At 44.8% G+C, this 19,658-nt stretch overlaps 1 protein-coding gene across 1 annotated transcript in view; it reads left to right on the top strand.

The window, feature by feature from the left end:
* LOC107225470 overlaps positions 1 to 19,658 on the top strand; it is a 124,943-nt gene that overhangs the window by 73,862 nt on the left and 31,423 nt on the right. The window contains exons 10-13 of the mRNA XM_046737971.1: positions 4,564 to 4,812; positions 15,498 to 15,713; positions 17,222 to 17,568; positions 19,070 to 19,649. Coding sequence (XP_046593927.1) covers positions 4,564 to 4,812; positions 15,498 to 15,713; positions 17,222 to 17,568; positions 19,070 to 19,649 — 1,392 coding nt within the window. The remainder of the gene's footprint in view (positions 1 to 4,563; positions 4,813 to 15,497; positions 15,714 to 17,221; positions 17,569 to 19,069; positions 19,650 to 19,658) is intronic.

Raw genomic sequence — 19,658 nt, 5'->3', positions numbered from 1 at the left:
AACGTCTTTCCTTTACAGCATATAGAAAAGCTCGCGAGTTAGTCATTTCGTTTCTACGATGTCTCGTAAAAATTTTACAGATTGATGATTTCACATGGTCTAGTAAATACGTTGAGAAAGAAACGTACATCTGTCGAAAGTCCGCCTATACCTATATAAGATGCTCACGTTCCTCGCAGCCGGCTCTTTGAAAAATGTGCATAGAGGCACGAGAACGTTTTGCTCGATGCTTCTTCTAGGAAGGGCTGAAAGACAGGTAATTTCCAGATGTTAGAATTTACTACGTGACATTAGAAAGGCATTTGTAAATCACGATTTCAGCCTCGCTTTGCGTCTCGTCTCCTCTTCTCATTCGTATAGGATGGAAATAAAAGTATCTACAGTTGCAAAACTAACCAGCTGTAAGAAGAATCGCTTGTCGATCTATCCGCGCTTTGCCTACGAGCAATCGATAATAATTAATAGCGGGATACGAGAAGACGAGGGAAGATGCAGCGCAGTGAAAGGATAACATCGCGTTAGAACATATCCTATGGGTGAAAATCGAAGTTATCAATTACATCTTGTTTACCTATGTTTCGCCATTAGCGAGCGGTGAAAACGTACCAGTGGATACTTAATTCCGATGTTGCGAATCAACGCAAGATCGACGATGATACCGACTCGATGGCTCGTGCAATAACCCTACGTTTCGTGTAACCGCAAAGGTTGGCATTTTGCATTTGCGGAGATTTCATAACCCGCGCGTTCTCCGGACGTCTGCATGGGTTCGTGCGACCTTGCGTGGAGCAGACTCGACTGACAACGAGTCGAACAAGTGTCACTGGCCGTCGTGACGTGGTGTGGTTTTATAATCCGATCGAAGGGGAACCGCGCGGATCAGAAGAAGAATTTTCAGGGTATCACGCTCCGCCAGTTAAACCAATCTAATCGACCGTAACGCAAACACGACTCCGGATTAAACCTGGTGTTTGTACGCTGCTCCTGTTGCCCTCGGTGGCACCGCCCCGAAGAGCTCCTGACGCGATAATTACGTGCCACTCAGGACTGTGTTTTCACTTTCACGAACCCGCCGCAATTCATCATTAGCCTACTACGCCAGCAGCTGATACGAACCATGCGAGGCTTAGCTGTGCATCTTGACCTGCACTCGGGGCTAAGTAACGGACAATAACGTACAATCGTAAAATGTGCAGCGCCAACTACCGAGGCATTCTTCGATCGTTTTCACGCACTGCTGCAGAGATCAGGTTGCCACGATTCCTATAAATCTTTCATCTCCGGTGCACGTTGGTATGCACGCTCGGCATAAATATCTGAAATTCTGTTTTATTAGTTTCCTTTCCCGTACCTTTGCCCCGCTCTATGCCCTGCAGTTTGTACGTAGCAGGTTTGTTATTTTCGATACTTTTACTCCGGCTGTACACTTTTTAATGAGTGTTTTTTCACGTCGAGATGTTTCTTCAGCGCTGCGAGTGTATTCCTGTACTAGGAAGCGGCAACGGCGGTTAGAAAAACATTCTCTTGTGTCGATTAGACGCAGTTAGTAGTGAGTTTAAAAAAGATAAACCTTCCTCGAAAATGTGGAGAACAGAAAAATTGTACGGAGTTCGAAATGAAAACTTTCTTTACGCCTTTACAGACGGCTTTCCGTCCTCGAATATTCGGCATACTCTTCGTTATCAAATGAAAGTGTTAACCCACGCTTAAGGCTGTTGGTTTATAGATCGCCCATGTATATGGACATTCGGTGTTGCGCCAGAAGCACATGGCGCCTGCAGCTGTTACATAGACTTTCGATCATTTCTCTGCTACGTGCTAGCGAAGCGCTGTGAAATCAGGAGGAAGCCAGTTTCTTGTTAGCGGCAACGTGAAATCCCTCATCTCCAGACTGATTCGAACCCTTATTATAATCAACCGAGTGCAGAGACGCTCCGCAGAACCGGACAGCAGTAAACCTTGCGTCGTAGGTGGTGCAACAGATGAACGCAGACGAAGAAGGCTGATGATTTGAAACACACCATCGGAGCCAACGACCCCGCTCGGACTTATACTGTGTTATATTTATGCAGCTCGGCCTAGCGTGGGATGAGTTACACTCATGCAGCGACACCGAGGCGAAACTGTTTACAGAGGCCACGTGTGATAAGTCCCATCACAGGACGCTGCGGGCCTCACGTTGATCAGTTTTCAAGCTTTCACTGCCCGACTTATCGGTAACAGAGTCCAAAGCTTTGGAGAACACCATTCGGTGACATGAAATTTAAAGGAGGGCATCGTAAGGTCACTTTTCATCCCATTTTTCACTCCATGTTACGTCAGTGTGACGAAGTGGAAGCGTTACTCGATCAATTCTGTACCTTGACATTCGAATGTGTAATGATTCACGTGGAACGAATAAGTGTATTTTTTAGCCAAGCCCTTTTTCGTATCCCACGAAGAATGTCGTCAATGGATATTTTCATCTTCACATCGCGGATGACCAGTTCCAACTGTGGCCAAGTTCATTCACGAATAGACATTTCTTTTTTCTGACTTCCGCAATTAGGCCTTGAATCTCGTTGACTTTGACATCGTTGGTTCATTACTGCTAGTTTACAGAACTTGAAAGCGTTGAAAGCGGTATCTGAGCGGAGGTGAGCCTCGCGGCGTCCCACGCTTGCGTAGTCGGAGCTCATTCATCGAAGCTTAAAGAGTCGTTGACTTTATCCTCCTGCATAGTAAAAACAAACGACGGTCGCGAGTGCGTAGGCTTGCGTCGTCTGCTCGCATCGACGTGACGTGGGTACGTACCTACACACACCTCGTACGTCGATTCGACACCCTCTTGCACTCGGCGCTTAAGCCTTTACGGCACACCTCCGACTCTCAGTTACTCGTTGTGCAATCAAACCTAAGTGTAGGTCTCTACATGCGATACTATGTATTCGTTTCATTCGCGTGATTCAGGGTGTTATCGGGAAAAGTTGAGTTAATTTCACTCTCGAGCTATGGTAATTACGACGGATAAGCTGCAGGTGAAAAATAAGCACCGAACTGCATGTATGTTGGAACTTGAACTTTTCCCAAAGCTTCCAACTAATCCTCGATAATCTCACGATAAAAGCGATCGATATGCCTATTCTTGGTCATCATCGTTAGTTCGAAGTAGGAAAGTACGTTTTTAGTTGATACCGTTTGGTACGGTTTTCTAATGTGCTTTGTTCTACATGAGCGTTGTACGATTATTCACGTGAATCTTTCCGAAATTGGTATAGAAGTAAGTCCGTACTGCAGTGTATGGCGAATGACTTGCCGAAGACACGGTCGTGAGAGTGTAACAATGGAACAAGACGGACTTCTGTGTATCCCATGCAATACGTTTAACCGTCCGTCGGAAAAATATCGATTTTAGGCTCGTCACTCACTCGGTACTTTTGTACCTCCATAAAAAGGGCAAGTTGTCCTTCGCCGCGGCGTTTCGTTCTTTTCCTCTTTTCGAAAATTGCCGCAGAAACACAGATTCTTCAGCTTACGGACCGTAATTCACGTATATAAGAAAAAGCACCGTGGTGATAATGCTTCTTCAGCGGTATTCGACGCACGAGCCTTGATTTGTTACACCTGGAATTTTAGTTGAGTAGAACTTGTAGAAATTAATTGCCCTTCGCACGTGTTATACTGATTTTTCGTTTATACCATTCCTACAATTAGTGGATTACGTACTCGCCCTTGCGGATTTTGTACCAAAGCACTTGTTGCGCCGGATGATGAACGATCGCGGAAAAGGGTTGAGGGTTGGAATCTCAAGTGGCTGGGCGTCGCAGCGCCGGCTCGGAGCCACGTGCGAACTCTTCGAATCCGTGGCTGCAAAAATGGCTCATACAATTCTTGATGCAGCGCACGCGTCGCGGATGAACACGATTGACGAGAAGGTCGGCGTGGGAACTCGCGCAGACTGCGACTGATCCAGGCTAACCCAACCTGACCTAACCCACTCGACCTCGCTTCAACCCGGTTTTCACCCCTCTGGTGACGCGCGGCGAACTGCAGCCGATAAAAGCCGATAATTCACTTTAACAGGAGGCGACTTCCGCCCCGGAAGATGTTCCCAAATTAAATAGAATTACGGTGACATCCTTGAATCCCCAATTTTCTCCGCCGAAGTCGTTACACCGGAATTATTTTTACCCCCGTTATTACACCATGTTGAGATTCCCATAGGCGCGACCAAATGGACAGGCACAGTCCGATCTTGGAGGTGACGACTCAATTTTAGCCCGTATTTCTCGTTCAGTCGTACCTTTCTATATGTATATTTATAGACTGATTAGTTAGGCATAAGCGCACAGTGAGTAAATGCAATCCGTTGAGAATCGTTCGAAATTCGACTTTGACTTCATCACGAGAGTTGTTGAGAAGTTTAAACGAAGTACATTCGGTGATGTGGTGTTATGTAAATAACCTACCTATGAAATCGAATACCTTGTACACAGGAGGTTGTAAATTTCATTTTTTCATGACTCGTAATGAGACATCGAAGACGATCCTTAAGCTTATACCTGGCTTACGTTTGACTTGCAGGTTTTGCAACGGGACATCGAAGCCCATGGACGAATTGTTAATTCGGTGGTGAAGTTGAGTGAGCGAGTCGCCCTGAGCGCCCAACAAAATCAAAAGGATCAACAGCAACAGCAACAGCTACAGCAACAGCAATCAGGCCAGGCGCTACGTGTGGCAAACTCTCTCGAACGTCGCTGGCACCTCTTGTTCCTTCGTGCCTTGGAGTGGCAGTGCCACATCGAGGCTCTCGCTGCACGCATATGCAACAAGGTAAGTTTCAAACTCGTGTTGAATTTTAGCTTTTGTCAAAATTCCAGTACAGATGCAATCCCGCAATTTAAGATTTGTAAAAAGTTTATCGACAGTAAAAATGGACGAAGTGATAATAGATAACTTATTTGGATTTATATGTTTTCAACAGAAAGTATGGTTAAAACACTTGACTCGTACGCTTTCTGTAGCAAATACTGAACTCATTGCGATTTATCTGCTTAGAACAAATGTCGGATAATATTTATACATTATTATGCATAGCTCATACTGAGATTAGTCGATGCGAAAACTGGGAAAAATTATTCGTGCTCTATCCAGTAGTTATCTTAGATTTTCAGGGATACAGGCATTCGCTCTCAACTTTTGTCAAGTCGCTATATCTAGCAACGAAATAAAAAAAAATGTCTGTAAATTGCTTACCTTTTCAAATTTAAGTTATTTATAAATAAATAATGAAGAGAAAATCATGAATCACAGCGTGGTTCTTTTTTTTCTCACAGCACGAGTGACAAAACGACCAGTGGTACTTACGGCAATTAAATAGATACGCTCATACATTATTCATTCGCCTACCGGCCGAATGCACGACACCTGCTGAGAAACGAGAGTAAGCTAAATGTAGTTTTCACCTCCGATTGTCAAGAAAACGAGTCCTGCCTGTACTTGACCAGTGCAAACCTGTCTAATTATCTTAGGTCGTTAATATCGACGAGTTACGAGGCTTCAAAATGAATCTTCGTTTTGTTTGACATGTTTTCTCATGGCATATGTGTAGTATATGGGTACTTACAGTGGTTGACAACATTTCATTCCCAATGACCTATCTGGTCTTGCGTTACGACAAAGCTAATGCGGCATAAGAGGATAAATATCGAGATCAGTTACGCGTCATTAACCGTCGGGAGGGTCAATGGGTCGATAATGCATGGCTGAAGTGAAACGGGTAAAAAATTATTATCCACGTTCCCTACGGGGACGGAGAAATATCCCGACGCGTACAATCCGGTGGCAGGATCACGCAGACAGCCATTCGTGTATCTCGAGATTGAGATTCTTGAGTCTGTATCGAAACCTCTGTATGCACGCACATCTACAGGTCTAACTCGGGAATTAGTTTATTGCAGCCAGTCTTACCCGAGCAACGTGACGATCCGTATCGGATCGGCGGTTGTACGATCAGGTCACGTGACTCGCGTAGGTAAGAAGTCGTAATTTCATCGGGTCCAAGTTTAGTACTCGTAGAAATATCCATGTATTGCCCGTTCAAAACTGAAACGTTAATTCTTGTACCCGTAACGCAGCAGCAGCAGCGGGATTGCGACTTCGTCGTGGGGTGAAAGTGTCTTATGTATAATAACAATAGTGCTGTAGGTAAAAATTGAACAAATTACGAAACTAGAGATATGATTAAGGCTCTATATACCCGGTCCTCACGACCGCTAACAACCGCTAACGACCGACTGGTCGGCAGCTGCTTGGCTGCCCGATGCAACGCGGTGTACTTGTGCGGCGAAAGTGCTCGTAGGACTGCTGGAACTAATAGAAGAGTTTGGAACCCCTTTATACATTTTCTAGACGCGATCAAGTTCCACGAGCTTTGGCCGTTATACGTTATAATTATGTCTATAAAGCAAGTTATATCGCTATGGTAATTAGAGGGAAATTCTTCGTGACGTTTCGAGACGTTCAAGGATCACGACTATCTGTCCGTTCTGTTGCGCGTTAGTGGTAAAACTAGACTCCCTTGAGAGTAGCTCGATGTTTCTACAGGTTTTATGTATTACCTGCGAGTACACAGAGGCAGAGAAAGTTTCCGTGAAGCGGAATTCCAACCTTGCCACTACCGGGCAACACAATTTTAAATCGATGCTCCGAAATTTTCTGTCGTAGGTATACATGGAGCTTCGGTTAGACAGCTGGTGTAATCTTTCACCGAATCTACCCTTTCATATCTCCGGGTAATATTATGATAATCCATAAAAATATTTTCGTATTCCGTGATGCCGTGATAAGTTATCTGTACCCTAGCAGCCATGCTTACACAAATACCTACACCCAGTGGCATTACAGGCATTTACGACAGAAGCCAAAGCGATGCGCCACGCACAAACTTCGGCCTCTTAAAGCTTTAATCTCTTGCCTTTTTTTTTTTTTTTTGAGTGAAAACTTGTTTCGAAAAATCTCATTCTTGAGATAACGAATCACGATCGTCAAACCGAAAACTCCCGTAACACTCCAATTATTCAGATAATCGGTGTCAGTCATTGTTCGCAGATCGGTGAATACCATTAAAAAATCTCCAACACTTTGTAGCGAATACGATGACTCGTCGATTCACATGTGCGATGTCATACATAATGTTGGGCTCCAAAAATACTCGGACCGTGCATTCACGGGTATGAAATTCTTGCTTCGAGTACACAGTCAACAAAGCTGTGGACCAACGAATCGAGTCCCAGTGGTCCGGCTGTTACCCGGACGTCAGGTAGACGTCAGCGACACCGTCGGGTAATATCGGCCTCTGGCGAACTCAGCGACCCACCTACACGGGCTCAGGGTGCCTGTACCGGCGGTAATCACCCGATGCAGTGACTCATCGGCATCGACCGGTTACTCGAACGGGTTACGGCGAGGGAGGCTAACAACTTCTGAAATTCAACTTCACGTGCCCCGAGCGTGAGTGCGTGCATCAACACGCCCTGGGCTTCGGTGATTAATATCGCGAGGTCGTTCCTCACGGACTCAACGGTATCCCCGGAAAGGATCCTCCTCCGGCTGCCGCCGCCGAAGATATCGGCTTAATGATACCTTCTTGGTCCGGGTCGCCAGGATCGAGGACCCCGAGGCCCTGAGACGCGGGGCTGTAACTTTGGCGAACCGGCGAACATCGTTTGCCGCTCTTCGAGCTCATCTCACTGACCCCGAGACCCCGGGCTTTGTTCGTATTTTCGCCGGGCCGATTCCGACCGTGCATCGTACGTTAAGTTAGGTCCAGTTTTAAGCCCTGGGAATCCGGTACTCCCCCGAGAGTTGTGCCGTGTATTTTAAACTCGCGAGAAGGAAAATTACGTACAATTTCATACCGATTATAGGTGTATTGTGTATAAATGTTCGCGATTAAAATTTGTAATAATTTCTCAGCCTTGCGGTAAAAATTAATTTCTTAACCCTTTAAACCCGTTATTCCCGACAAAGAAACTGGACGAAGAAACATATCGTTGCACTTTTTTGATACACCCGTATATACCTATATTCCGGTTTGCCGTGCCTGCGGCACGCGAACGAAACAGCGAATGGATACATCTGTATATTCGCAATGTTGCGATCAATTGGTTTTATCCAGCGAAGGCTAGTTAGTCCTAGGAGCTAGGTAATAGTAAAAGCGTAAGGGTAAAATTGCCTGTGCATACAATAGTAATTCATACTAAAGAAACGGTGGGCAAATAGGAGAGCGGAGAGATAAAGATGGAGTGAGATAGAGATGAGCGGCAGGATACGGGCGGGGGAGAATGGGTTCACTCACATCGACGGTGCGGGGGCGAGTTTGGCATCTGTCAATATTTACCTAGAGCTAAGAAATATAGATATACGGTACGTATATTATTCGCCGAACAAGAGGGGACGCACGCGCGTGTGCAGCTTGGCGTAACGTTACCTTTACACACTACGCGGTCGTACCTACTATATTCAGCAAATAAAACTATCGCCGCGGCACGATTCTCCTGTGGAAAAAGCGATTATGAGAATATCTTACCTACCGGGCTGTGAGCGGAGGATGACATATGTGTTTGCACAAATACCCACTCTAAGCCGACCCATACACGGAGGGAAAAACTCATCGACCTCCCTTCCGAGCGTTGCATGTATACCCATGTGTGTGTGTTGAAAACTGCTTATCGTCGAATTTTAACATGCAGGTCAGCTGACCTGGCGTGGGATTTGGACAGATGCGGTTTATTGATCTTTTCGATAGTAAAAAAAAAAAATTAACGTTCATTAGATTCGAAGATCGTGTTTCATATGTATGAGAAGTTTAGTGCTTACATTGGCATTCTGATTACTGTGTACTCATGCTTCAGGGAGCAAATTTTCTCTGCGAGTGAACTGTGTTAGAGACAAACAGTCCGCCTTTTTACTCTCTCCCTTTTTCTCTCTCTAATATTTTTATGCAATTTATTTTATCTATAGTGTATTTATTTTTATTTTATTTTATTTTTTTTACACTTATTTCTTATGCTCAACGTGAATTTATCTGTGAGTAAATAAATATCTCTCTCTTTCTCTCTCTATCTATTGAAAAAATGACAAAGAGATTGAGATTTAGATTACGGTTTTGTAGACGGTTGACGTCAAGCAACGTTTGAATGAAACTCGATCGAGTATCTGCCGCGCATACTTTCAAACGTCCATCCTAACGTCAATAGGGTCCCCGGAGTCCCTTGATCGACCGTAATTGACGCGGATAGTAAAACGGATTTACTGTTAGCAAATACGCTTTGCGAGCCAGGCAGTAGCCGCTACTTATAATTGCATTTGCCCACGTTGCAAAGGCGAATGCGTGCTTTAAACGTGTTCCGATGGATAAAATCCGACGGTTTTCAAGTAGCTGATTTTATCCGTTCAATTGGTACACAGAGATGCAGAAATACGAACTGCAGCTGGTTAGCAACGACGGAAACTGACCGAGAAAACTTTGGCAAATGCGGTGAATGAAGCGATGGGGTAAAAGACACCGATAAATCGTTTTAAAGATCTCTCGCAAGTTAGCGGTATAAACTTTCACGAGGATTGTACGTACATTGGGAGAAGTACATCGTAAGCGAGATAGTCGAAAATAACCCGTGGCTCATGGCTGTGCACGAATGTCCTCGTATAGTATTGAAACGTTTCGCTCGCCGAAGCACAGGCAGCTATTCATTTGGCGCAGACGCTAATTAACCGGAGCTCGGTTACCGGGAGGCCTAGGAGTTTTTTATTCAGCCTCTCAGCGGATAGTGACAGAAATAATTCACTCTGTACACCACATCGCGAGAGAGATAACGGTTCCGGCGGCATCGCATTCCCAAAGAATGCTTCCTCCTCTCGACACCGCAAAGTTCACCCCGGTTGCTCATGCTGTACCCATCCATTTGGCGTGTGTCTTTCGACGAGATCGCAGATATTTTAACCGTAAAATTTGTCGTCCGCAATAAGTTAATCAATTCATCAAATCCGGTGACGGAGCAGAATGGCCGTGAGCTGCGCGATGTAAGTGCTTGTAAGCAAGGCGGAGTCCCTCGCAATCTCAACCTGATTGGAACCACGGGTGGCCCGGCATTCAGATTTGATGGACGATAATAAGGGCCGACCAGGCTGAAGTCTTATACCGTGGCCGTTGTCCCCCTCGAAACTTGAACAGGGAAGCGAAGAAATTGTACCTACCCGGAATGCGGCGAGGATGCGGATCCTGTGTCACCGAGTATTTCGCTTTAACTATTTGGCAAAATTAATTCTACTCGAATGTCACTTGTCGGTGAATGGCGATGGGAAAATTTGTTGAAGTTGCAAGTAAACGAGAAGCGAAACGATTCTCTCATCGATTTTAGATCGTTGCTTGCGAGTCGATTCCTAAGGTCAACGCATAAGTGCATTGCAATTGTGTAGTAACTGGTGGTGTAGAGTGCGAAACGGTGCGTGAACGATTTGCAGAATTCACATCATTTCGGTAGTAAAATATTTTATTATTTTCTACCGCAATTTTGAGATACGGCTATACCTGGAAATCCTGTATGGTTAAATTAGTATAGAGCCGACCTGTAGCCTAGAAACGTATCATTGTAACGCAGGAGAATAGAAATAAGCGTTGAAAACTTAACGACGTAGTGCAACGGTCCGAAGTTTATGGCATTCTGGTAATTTTTGTTAAAAATCAAGTAGTAGCTACGAGAAGTTTTTAATGCAAAAGGGTAACGACACTATCTGCACAGATCGTGTCAAGTTTTTAACAAATGAATAACACCGGATTAGATCTCCGATGTAGGTGATAAATCTTGACGATGGTGTTGGAGAAGCTGCAGCTGTTCGCCGTCGATTAGCTCCTCGTACGTTATATTTCATTATACCCACAAGGCACGGAAACGGATACGCCGAAGCGTGACGTGAAACTGGATTGTAGCCGAGCAACTGTTACACTAATCAATTTACACCTCGAAGCGTGATTAGATTGATATTGGAACTGGATCGCGAGTGTCTGGCGGCAGTCGGTAGCCTAATAAACATGTCTCGAATAAACGGGGGACCGATAGGTAGCTAATCGTAAGCGGGAATTGTCAGCCGGGGCTTCGCAAGGCTTTCGAACTTTGCGCCGTCCACCAGGCGTCAAGAAGGTATCACGCGTTACGATCTAGGTACGTATATCGCGTTGTTACGAACCCGAGGACAGGCTACTGATCGCGGTTCGATCGGGTTAGGTTCGGTTCACTCGCGGTGCCCTCGTCACCAGAGCTGCCACGAGTATCTGTTACTCCAAGGCGTTCCAGCTGTTTGCCCGACTCGAGAATACGGTTCGGCCTCATTGCCCGGCTACACGAAATACTTGAGATATCTTCGTGAAGTTGCGGAGACGCTGCATGCGGGAATTTTTCGCCACTTGGTTGGTCTACAGGCATCCGATACTTCGATCCAATGAAACTGGGGACACAGTTTCAGAGGCATGATCGTGTGCGTGTGGATTCTTGAACGAATCTTCCAACAGTGCACGATGAAAATCAATCTCGGTTCTTAGCATCTTTACTCTCCTCGAATGATTGAGTACCGTTTACGGTACGGGTGTTGCGTTAAAACAGCCTTAAACTAGTCCAGGCTCCGTGACTCGTCGCGGTCAGGAAACAACCCGCGTTTTAGCCATCTTGGATCTCTAATTGTTTTCATTAGAGTAGTTAGGTATTTGTTGATGACCGGGAGTGCTTCTCGCCTTGGGTCTAATTTTAAGCAATTATTCCAGAGTACTCGTACACTGACGTACATGTGTGTGCGCGGTGCGTCGTCTTACGTAAGATTAAAATTGACACCGAGTATAACGGGTGAATTATATGTGCGTATAGCTAAGCGTTTTTTTCAAATCTTAACTGACAGGCTTGTGCCGCGTGCGATGCGGATACGCATATGTATGTACGTATGTATGTATGTACCTTGCACACTTTGCGGGATAAGGATTAAATTTCAGATAATTAGTTGTAAGGCTTCGCACGCGACGTGCGCCTTTCTGCGCGTGTGTCCGTTTTCACCTACGTTACACTGCACGCCGTCTTATTTATTTATTTTTTTTTGCCCTCCGTCTCTGTCACTGCAGGTCTAAGCGTTATGGTATTAACGATTTTCCTCGGTTCGACGTAATTCGATAGCCGTACCCACCTGCCTACCTGCCTACCTTATACCTGGGTCTTATTGAATTCGATTACTGCCCGGTTAGCTATCAAATACGATAAACGTGCGCCACGCCTCGTGCAAGCTTGCATGACGTATGTCCCGATACTTCTCCGTCTGCGTTATTACACTAAGTATACTCATCTATTTTGTACATCCACGGCGCGCATAAAATTAACTTTTATGATAATATTTCCATGCACCAAATGAAAGAAATTAATTTTCATGAATATTAAGGTGTACCTTAAGCTCACGAATAACGCGTGCATCCACTTTCTTGCGCGGCCTTATAAGTCGGCGGCACAAATTTTGGCCCCCCGCTTCCCAACGAACAAGAGATGAAATATTTCGATGACCAGATTTCTCCTTTCTCCCTCCACCGATATCGTGCGATCTTCAAATTTCCGCTGACTCGAATCCCGCCTCATTTCTATTTCCGCGTCTTTCTCTCGAGCGGATTACTGGACAACCTTGAGGTATTATTTCGAGCCTTGGGGACCCAGGAGACCTCGGACAAACCGTCGCCTCGTGCGTACGGCGGTGCGGAAGAACGCATTTATCCAAAAATACCGTGCAGTCCTCGACGGAGTCGCGATCGCTCCTCGAAGACACGTGCGTCGCGTCGTCGTGGCGATCGGCGTCCCCCCTTCGTTTCATCTCACGAGTCCCCGGCGTCTCGTCTTCATCCATGGACAGTATCGGTCCAACCGTTCGTTCGCTTCGACGGAGCCAGTGACCTTTAGAACCGATCCGAACGTTACCGAAGCGGACCGAGTCCAACCCGGGTTGGTCGTGCACTTTTTGTGCGTGAGAGAGTTCGTGGATCTGCAGGGTGCGTGATTACGGATGCGTGACGAGGTCGGCGCCGTGCCGCCAACGCACCATGCTTTCTGCGTTATCTTGTTTCGTCTTTGCGCAACAAACCAACGTCTGCGGCCATCGTGCGATTGGAAACAATATAATTGATCATTAGCCGCGAAGTCAGCTGTCTCCTTTACCAATTATGTAGGTACCCTATACATGTATCATACTCATCGTGTTTGGTACTTAGCATTGATTCACGAGGTACGCACTGTTCGTTCAATCTTCGTCCATCTTATTTCTGAATTGGCTATTCGATGATGAAGGACGCACTCGGACGCACTTCTAAACGAGTTGTGTCTTACCACTGACGGGAAAATTGACTTAATTCTCATTTCGCTTAAAATATTCAAGCACAGCCACTTCAAAACCGTTTCAAGTGTAAACTTGCTTTGCATCTCAAATATTTACAGTCACCTTGTATCGCTCTCTATAATTGTGCAAGGAATGAGAATCAAGTGACAAACTGTGATTTTCATTTTATTTCCTAGTTTCGCCAGAAAGGCATTTGAACCTCTGTGTATGATCTTCACTGGGAGTTGTGCAAGGATTCTGCAAAAGCTGTTCATTCTGAAACCTTACATGCATATTATATATTCGGGTGAGCTGAAAATACAGCATAGGAAAATTTGTTTTTAACAATGACGCATCCTCATTTAAAAATAGGCCTGTGGCCACGAACACGCAATGAAATGTCCGGTGAGTCTGATTTCCGATAGGCCTTGCTTAATTTTTCCTCACTACGTGTGTATGTATGTTTGTAGAGTAGAAATCGAAAACCTATGAAATTTCCATTCCAAGAAGTATAAGTAATAACGGCGCGTACAAACGGGTGATGCAGAAAATTCTGTTGTAAGTTGAGAATTTTGCAGCTACGAGAAAGGAATTATACAAGCACGCCTCGTAAAATAAATAATTGTTAGAAAGTTGTGCAGGCACGTAAACCCTGCCAGTAATTAAATCAAGTTTAATCTTTGAAGCAATATTGTAATGTGTCGGGTGAGATGCAACGAAACATGACCTCGAAGGCGTGTCATTGCAGTGGGCCGAAACCGCCCTAGAAGGCAAGTTTGGATCCTTACCTGCTCTTTGGGGAACTGCAGGCCAGGATCGACGTCACGGGAGGTCTGACCATGGGTCTTTAAGCTACGAGATGGTCGAGCGAGTTGGCTGTACTATTTGCACGTGACGACGGGTCTCTATAAGTTTTGACGTTTTGAGAAGAAACAAATTTAGATTTCTCTATACATTATCTCCGAGGATGTCAAATTTTGCAATACGGCTGTAAATTTTTTTCGCAAATTACACTAGCCGATCTTATTGTGTTGTAGTAAAAGACATGCATGCATGTATTGACCATCAGTTGCGATCATGATAGCAGCGTCAGGGTCTAGTGCACACTAGTTGTTGCTCAACTTGCGAATACATGTGCAAATTTTTACGCGCTGAAACGTGGCGTGCAAACTCGTGTACTCGGACGTAACTGGCCTTTGCGCTTGTCATAAAAAGTCAGAAGTTTTCCAAAAGAAAAATTCAAATTCATCGGTTATATTACGTACGTTGAAATGTGTTTGCATTCGAAAATTGTCGGCGTCTATACAGTTTTCTAAAAGTTTTTTCAAAGCCCAAAATTGTTTATTCTTGTTTCACATACTGCAGTGCTTTCTAGCAAGTGTTCCAAGCCCCTAGATTTTATGGCTACTCTAATCTTTTCGACTTATCGCCAGAAATAATAAGAAAACTCTTCCACACCAACGGCCTTAATTATCTATAATCATTTGGACGACTATTTTTATGTACACAGTCTACACATATAATTCCCACGAAAAGAGTTATTGCTCGACGCTGATCGATATTCAGCCTCAAATGACCAATGGCAAAAGTTTGAGCAAGCAAGCGGACAGGCAGAGGGGGTGGAAGGCAGAGGTTCGTGTTCCGGTCGCATTCAAGCTGAGCAAGGTTTAGGGTTTTAAATGCCAACTAACCGGGCTCGGTGTCACTTCGTCTAGAAAATTATACGTTGACACTCTTGCGGTGCGATATCGATGAAGTATCCATCGGTACGGAAATTTACAACATCCCTTCCGCTATATTCTTTCGTAATGTGAAATTTATCATACATATTTTTCCGTTCAACGAAAGTCAACGCCCGAGTTACATCGTTGAAAGTAATGTCGCAAGCTTAGTGCCAACAAGTGACGTTCTGTGGTTTTGTGAAGAAAAAAGTGAAAAAACCACAGAATATCGTTTTCCCTATAACATAGCGCGTTGTTTCCTATCAGTTTCGTTAGATTACGAACTCCTTCACGAAAGATTCGATTTGGTTTACCAGTGTTTGTTCGTTTCAGTCGAGTAAATCTCGCCGTAATAAAATCACCTTGAAATTAACCCTGAGCTTTTTTTTTTTTGCCTTACAGAGTCCCGTGTCTTGTCGCTGCAGCAGTGATAGCGACGAGGAGCCGGTCACGAAACAACCGCGCCTGAGTCGTCGGCAATCACGCGAGTCGCGAAGCTCCTCGAGAAGGTCGACGCGGTCAACTTTTCCACGGAAGAGCAGACTGTCAGGGGGGGACGTATCCGACAGCGACGCGCTTTCCGATAACAAGCTAACCGACGATGGGTCATACTTCGAGGTAAATTGTCATTTTTATTATTGTACAATATTCGCAACGAAGTCTCATCATTCCAGGGTATATTACCGGTGTGAAATATCCATTGAGAGGACAATGCCTCTGTGTTGAGAAAATATTGGCGTCAAATCCATAAAAAGTACTCTTTGACGCTTTTTAATGCGAGCTTTGTTATATTTATTGTTAGTCTTCGAAACGGCACGAGGTATGCTGACGTAATATTAAAATGGCGCATGAGTAAGAACTGGTCGCGGTGAATCGGCAACCGCAAAACCAGCGGGAATTATCTCGCGGATAACGTTGAAGTACGTGCGGAAATGAATGTAGCTGTGCTAGGTCACATTATACATATACATACTCGATGCTCAGGTTCTGTAAACGCCGCTTCTTTTTCACTCTCTTTAATAACTTCTTTATTGCCGCGTCATCGTACATATTGTATTTGGTTTTGCATGCGTAGAGTTCATTTTTAAAGAACAGTCAGAGGTCACTCTGTATGTATAAGTTGCCATTTTGACGACATATTTTATTCGATCATCACGCTTGTTGTATGTTTTACCGGCAAAAATTTTCGTCAATTCACCGTGAAATTTTTCAGTGTTAAGTGCTGCACAAAGGACTTCCGTTATATGCAAATATAAATTCACCGCCCGTTGAAGCGCGAACTGCTATATACAGGGTGACTTAGGACTATGTAGCCTTCGGATGCTATCGGATTGGCGAGTTTCGAACGGCCGTAATGCGCAAACGACAAATTTCCTATGAAAAATGAAAAAAAGTTTCATTCGCAGATTTTCACAGGGTAAATAGGTCTGGGTCACCTTGTATATTTGCGAGTTTCGGTTATTACAGGAGCCTGCCTACAGGTAAAACCGTACAAGGACAGTCGCTGTGTCTCGTAAATTTGCTCAATGACGATGCCGCGTGTACAAGTGCGCGTATTCAAATTGTAGCTGATAAATTCGGTAATCCACATACGTGTTGAAAATTTTCAAGCAATTTTGGTAAGCGTGGTTGTACACATATACATGTACTCGCAGCGAAGCGGCATGGTCAATGGCGTGCGATTGCCGAACTTCTTCTTGTACGTCGTTAGTCCATTCGGGAATCGTTGGCCTTCGCTGGACCGGTATATTGTATTCTTTCTCGACGGGAATCCCGGTGTCTAAAAAGCAGAATGCCATTTTATTCCCTCATGCAAGCGTGTCGCGTTACGTTTGTCATACATTTTCCGTTCCTATGTTTTTCTTGTCTGTAAGCCGTATATCCCATGTAACAAGCGATTCGATACATGTTCAGTTGCCGTTGCAGCCACGCCACGCCACGCTGCTTACGCGTTCGCTCCTACTTCTCTCTCCCTCGCTGTTTTCACTTCGTTTTTTTTTTTTTTTTTCTCTCGACCTCCTGGATCTCCGTCCAAATTCAGGTTGTAGGCTCCCGCCCCATGCCAGCGTGTCAGAAAAAGTAAATGTAATCTACGAAAGATGCTTATACCGTCGTTCTTTGGACAGGATGAGCTGTATCAGCTCTGTGTAATGGACACGAGGCCGACGGTCGATTATCCGGAAGATTTGGATATCGTTGGCGGGCGTGCAGTTTCGGTGGAGTTAGGAGACCGCGGCGAGGACGGCGACATCGAGGAAAGTGGTGCCAGTGAAGAAGAACGAGACGATATGCCTCCGACTCCAGTTGTCGCTCCCACGTCAGCGAACCCGATTCGAGATCTGTGCGATGAAGTGGATGGCGCCAGACGCATCGTCAACGGTGTCAACCTCTCGTCTTCCCAGATTCCAATGAGCATGGAAGACGATAGCCCAAGACGTCGCCGAGCCATGGCCGAGTCGGCATTTTTCAATACGTAAGTATCGCTGCGGACATTGCAATCTAACGAATGTACACTTGCTGCGTGATAACTGGCTTACCAGGCGAAGACCCTTTCGAGACGATCGATACGAGTTTAAGGAAGCTGGGATTTGAAATTTGTTATCGAATTAGTGTTAAATCGTAATTGAGTCCGACAGCTGGTTTGTATCTAATTGCAATGCACTCCATTGCGGGAAATTGGGTTACATCTCAAAACGAATGATGGAACATTGCGCGAGGCAAAAATTTCCATGTAGATTTTTACACCGCGACACAACGGAAATAGACTCTAGACTAATGAGCCCTCGAACCTGGGCATTTTGTCCATTTCTGGCGATTACGAAAGGTAACCTTGTGTACAGATAAGACCGAATTGATGTTGGTAGTGTTATTGGGGCCAGGTTTTCAGCGTATAGGCAGAGATGGTAGGGAAAATACCTCCGACTGTCGGCTACAAAATTATCTGTAACGAGTCATATATACTGTCGAGATAAGAGTGTTTAGTTGTGCGCCATGTTCCATTCGCACAAATATCTTGATCGTTGGTAGCCGCAGGTCTATACTTAGATCTGGACGCATACAGTTTTCCACTTTCAACCGAATAGTATCCGAGTTTTTGTGCCGCTTGTATTTGTTAAAGTTTATGATTTCTGGGTATGTTGTAACACAGTCGTAGTTTTTTTTTTTTATAATATCAAACCGAAAGTGAGTGATAAATATTCTGTTTATTTCTGGCATTCAGTTTCACTACAGAAAAATGTGTGGGTGTACTCGAAACAATGCAAGATTATTAGATCAGATTGAAAATTTGCACGATTTTTGTCTGTTCGAAAAAACGTTTCTAACTATTCATGATCAAACTACTTTTCACTTGTGGAATATTTCAGCAATTCGTGGCACGTTAAGATCATGAGAGACATATTGATTGGGAATAGTTTGAGTTATAATCTTTTTTATTCTCTATTAGAAATGCGCAACGGTAGTTTATCGCTTATCTTGACTGAAAAGTCGGAGAAGGAGCCTCAACGTATTTGAACACGTGAACAAATAGACTTCTGTCAAAAGAAAAAAAACATCCCAAAGTTCATAAATGATCTCCGGACGGCCTCAGTCGACATGCTTGTAATTTATGACAACGGGCAAAAACAAGTTATATCGATATTTTAAATTGCTTATATATTTTGCTAACACTACCGGTAACGAAGCTCAAAACCAGATATCTATTAGTCAACTTTCGACTACGCCCCACAGAGCAAGTTGCTTAAACTACGAGGTGCGGATAATAATTTTTTTCTGTCACCTAGGTGAAAAAGCAATTCGCTTTCGTTGCAGATATGGCACTTTTAATCAGTATATATTACGTTTCTGTGAGAGAACAGTGAATTATCTTTAAGAAATATTCGTGGAAGTAATGCCAAGCCTATTGATTGGCATAAGAAAGTCACCTTCGCTTCGACGTTCGGCAAAGTTATAACAATCGCTTGATCAACTTTCAGGTCCGATAGGAAATCGAAGAACTGTGCTACCTTCTACTTCAAGCACTTGGACACCGACTCGGAGGTCGACTGCCGTGGCGCTGACAACCAGTCGCCGGTGGCTGATGATTCTTCGGAGGAGGAGTGGACCTACACGCCTCAGCCGCGGTCAACGGAGCCACATCTCACCTCGGAGCAAAGAAAGACCAACGTCGTTGTTCGTCTGGATTTTGGAGAGGAGGCCCGTGTGGAGGAGAGAACGATGATTCGTGCTATGTCGAACGACGTTAACGGGAACGCGACGTTTTGCAACGGAGATCAGGCCCACTTTGAAGAAGACGACGAACTGGGAAAGGACAGCGAGGACGATATGATGAACAACAAAGAGTGCATCAGAAGACTGGTTAGCCAGGCTGAGGATCTCGTCAGAGAGGATATGTCGCCTGATGGAAAGGCGGGCAAAGGCACGAGGATCTTTCCTCCGCTGATGTTCAATCAGCAAGGACTGAACATGGCTAGCACTCGTGCCAAGTATGCCCGCATCAAGGAGTGGCTCAAACTCAACGTCATTCTACCGAACGAGGAAAAGTCCATGTCTCAGGTGAGACAA

This window comes from Neodiprion lecontei, chromosome 4, assembly GCF_021901455.1.
Source record: "Neodiprion lecontei isolate iyNeoLeco1 chromosome 4, iyNeoLeco1.1, whole genome shotgun sequence".
In the NCBI taxonomy this organism is placed as follows: domain Eukaryota; kingdom Metazoa; phylum Arthropoda; class Insecta; order Hymenoptera; family Diprionidae; genus Neodiprion; species Neodiprion lecontei.
This window is presented reverse-complemented; position numbering and strand designations above follow the sequence as displayed.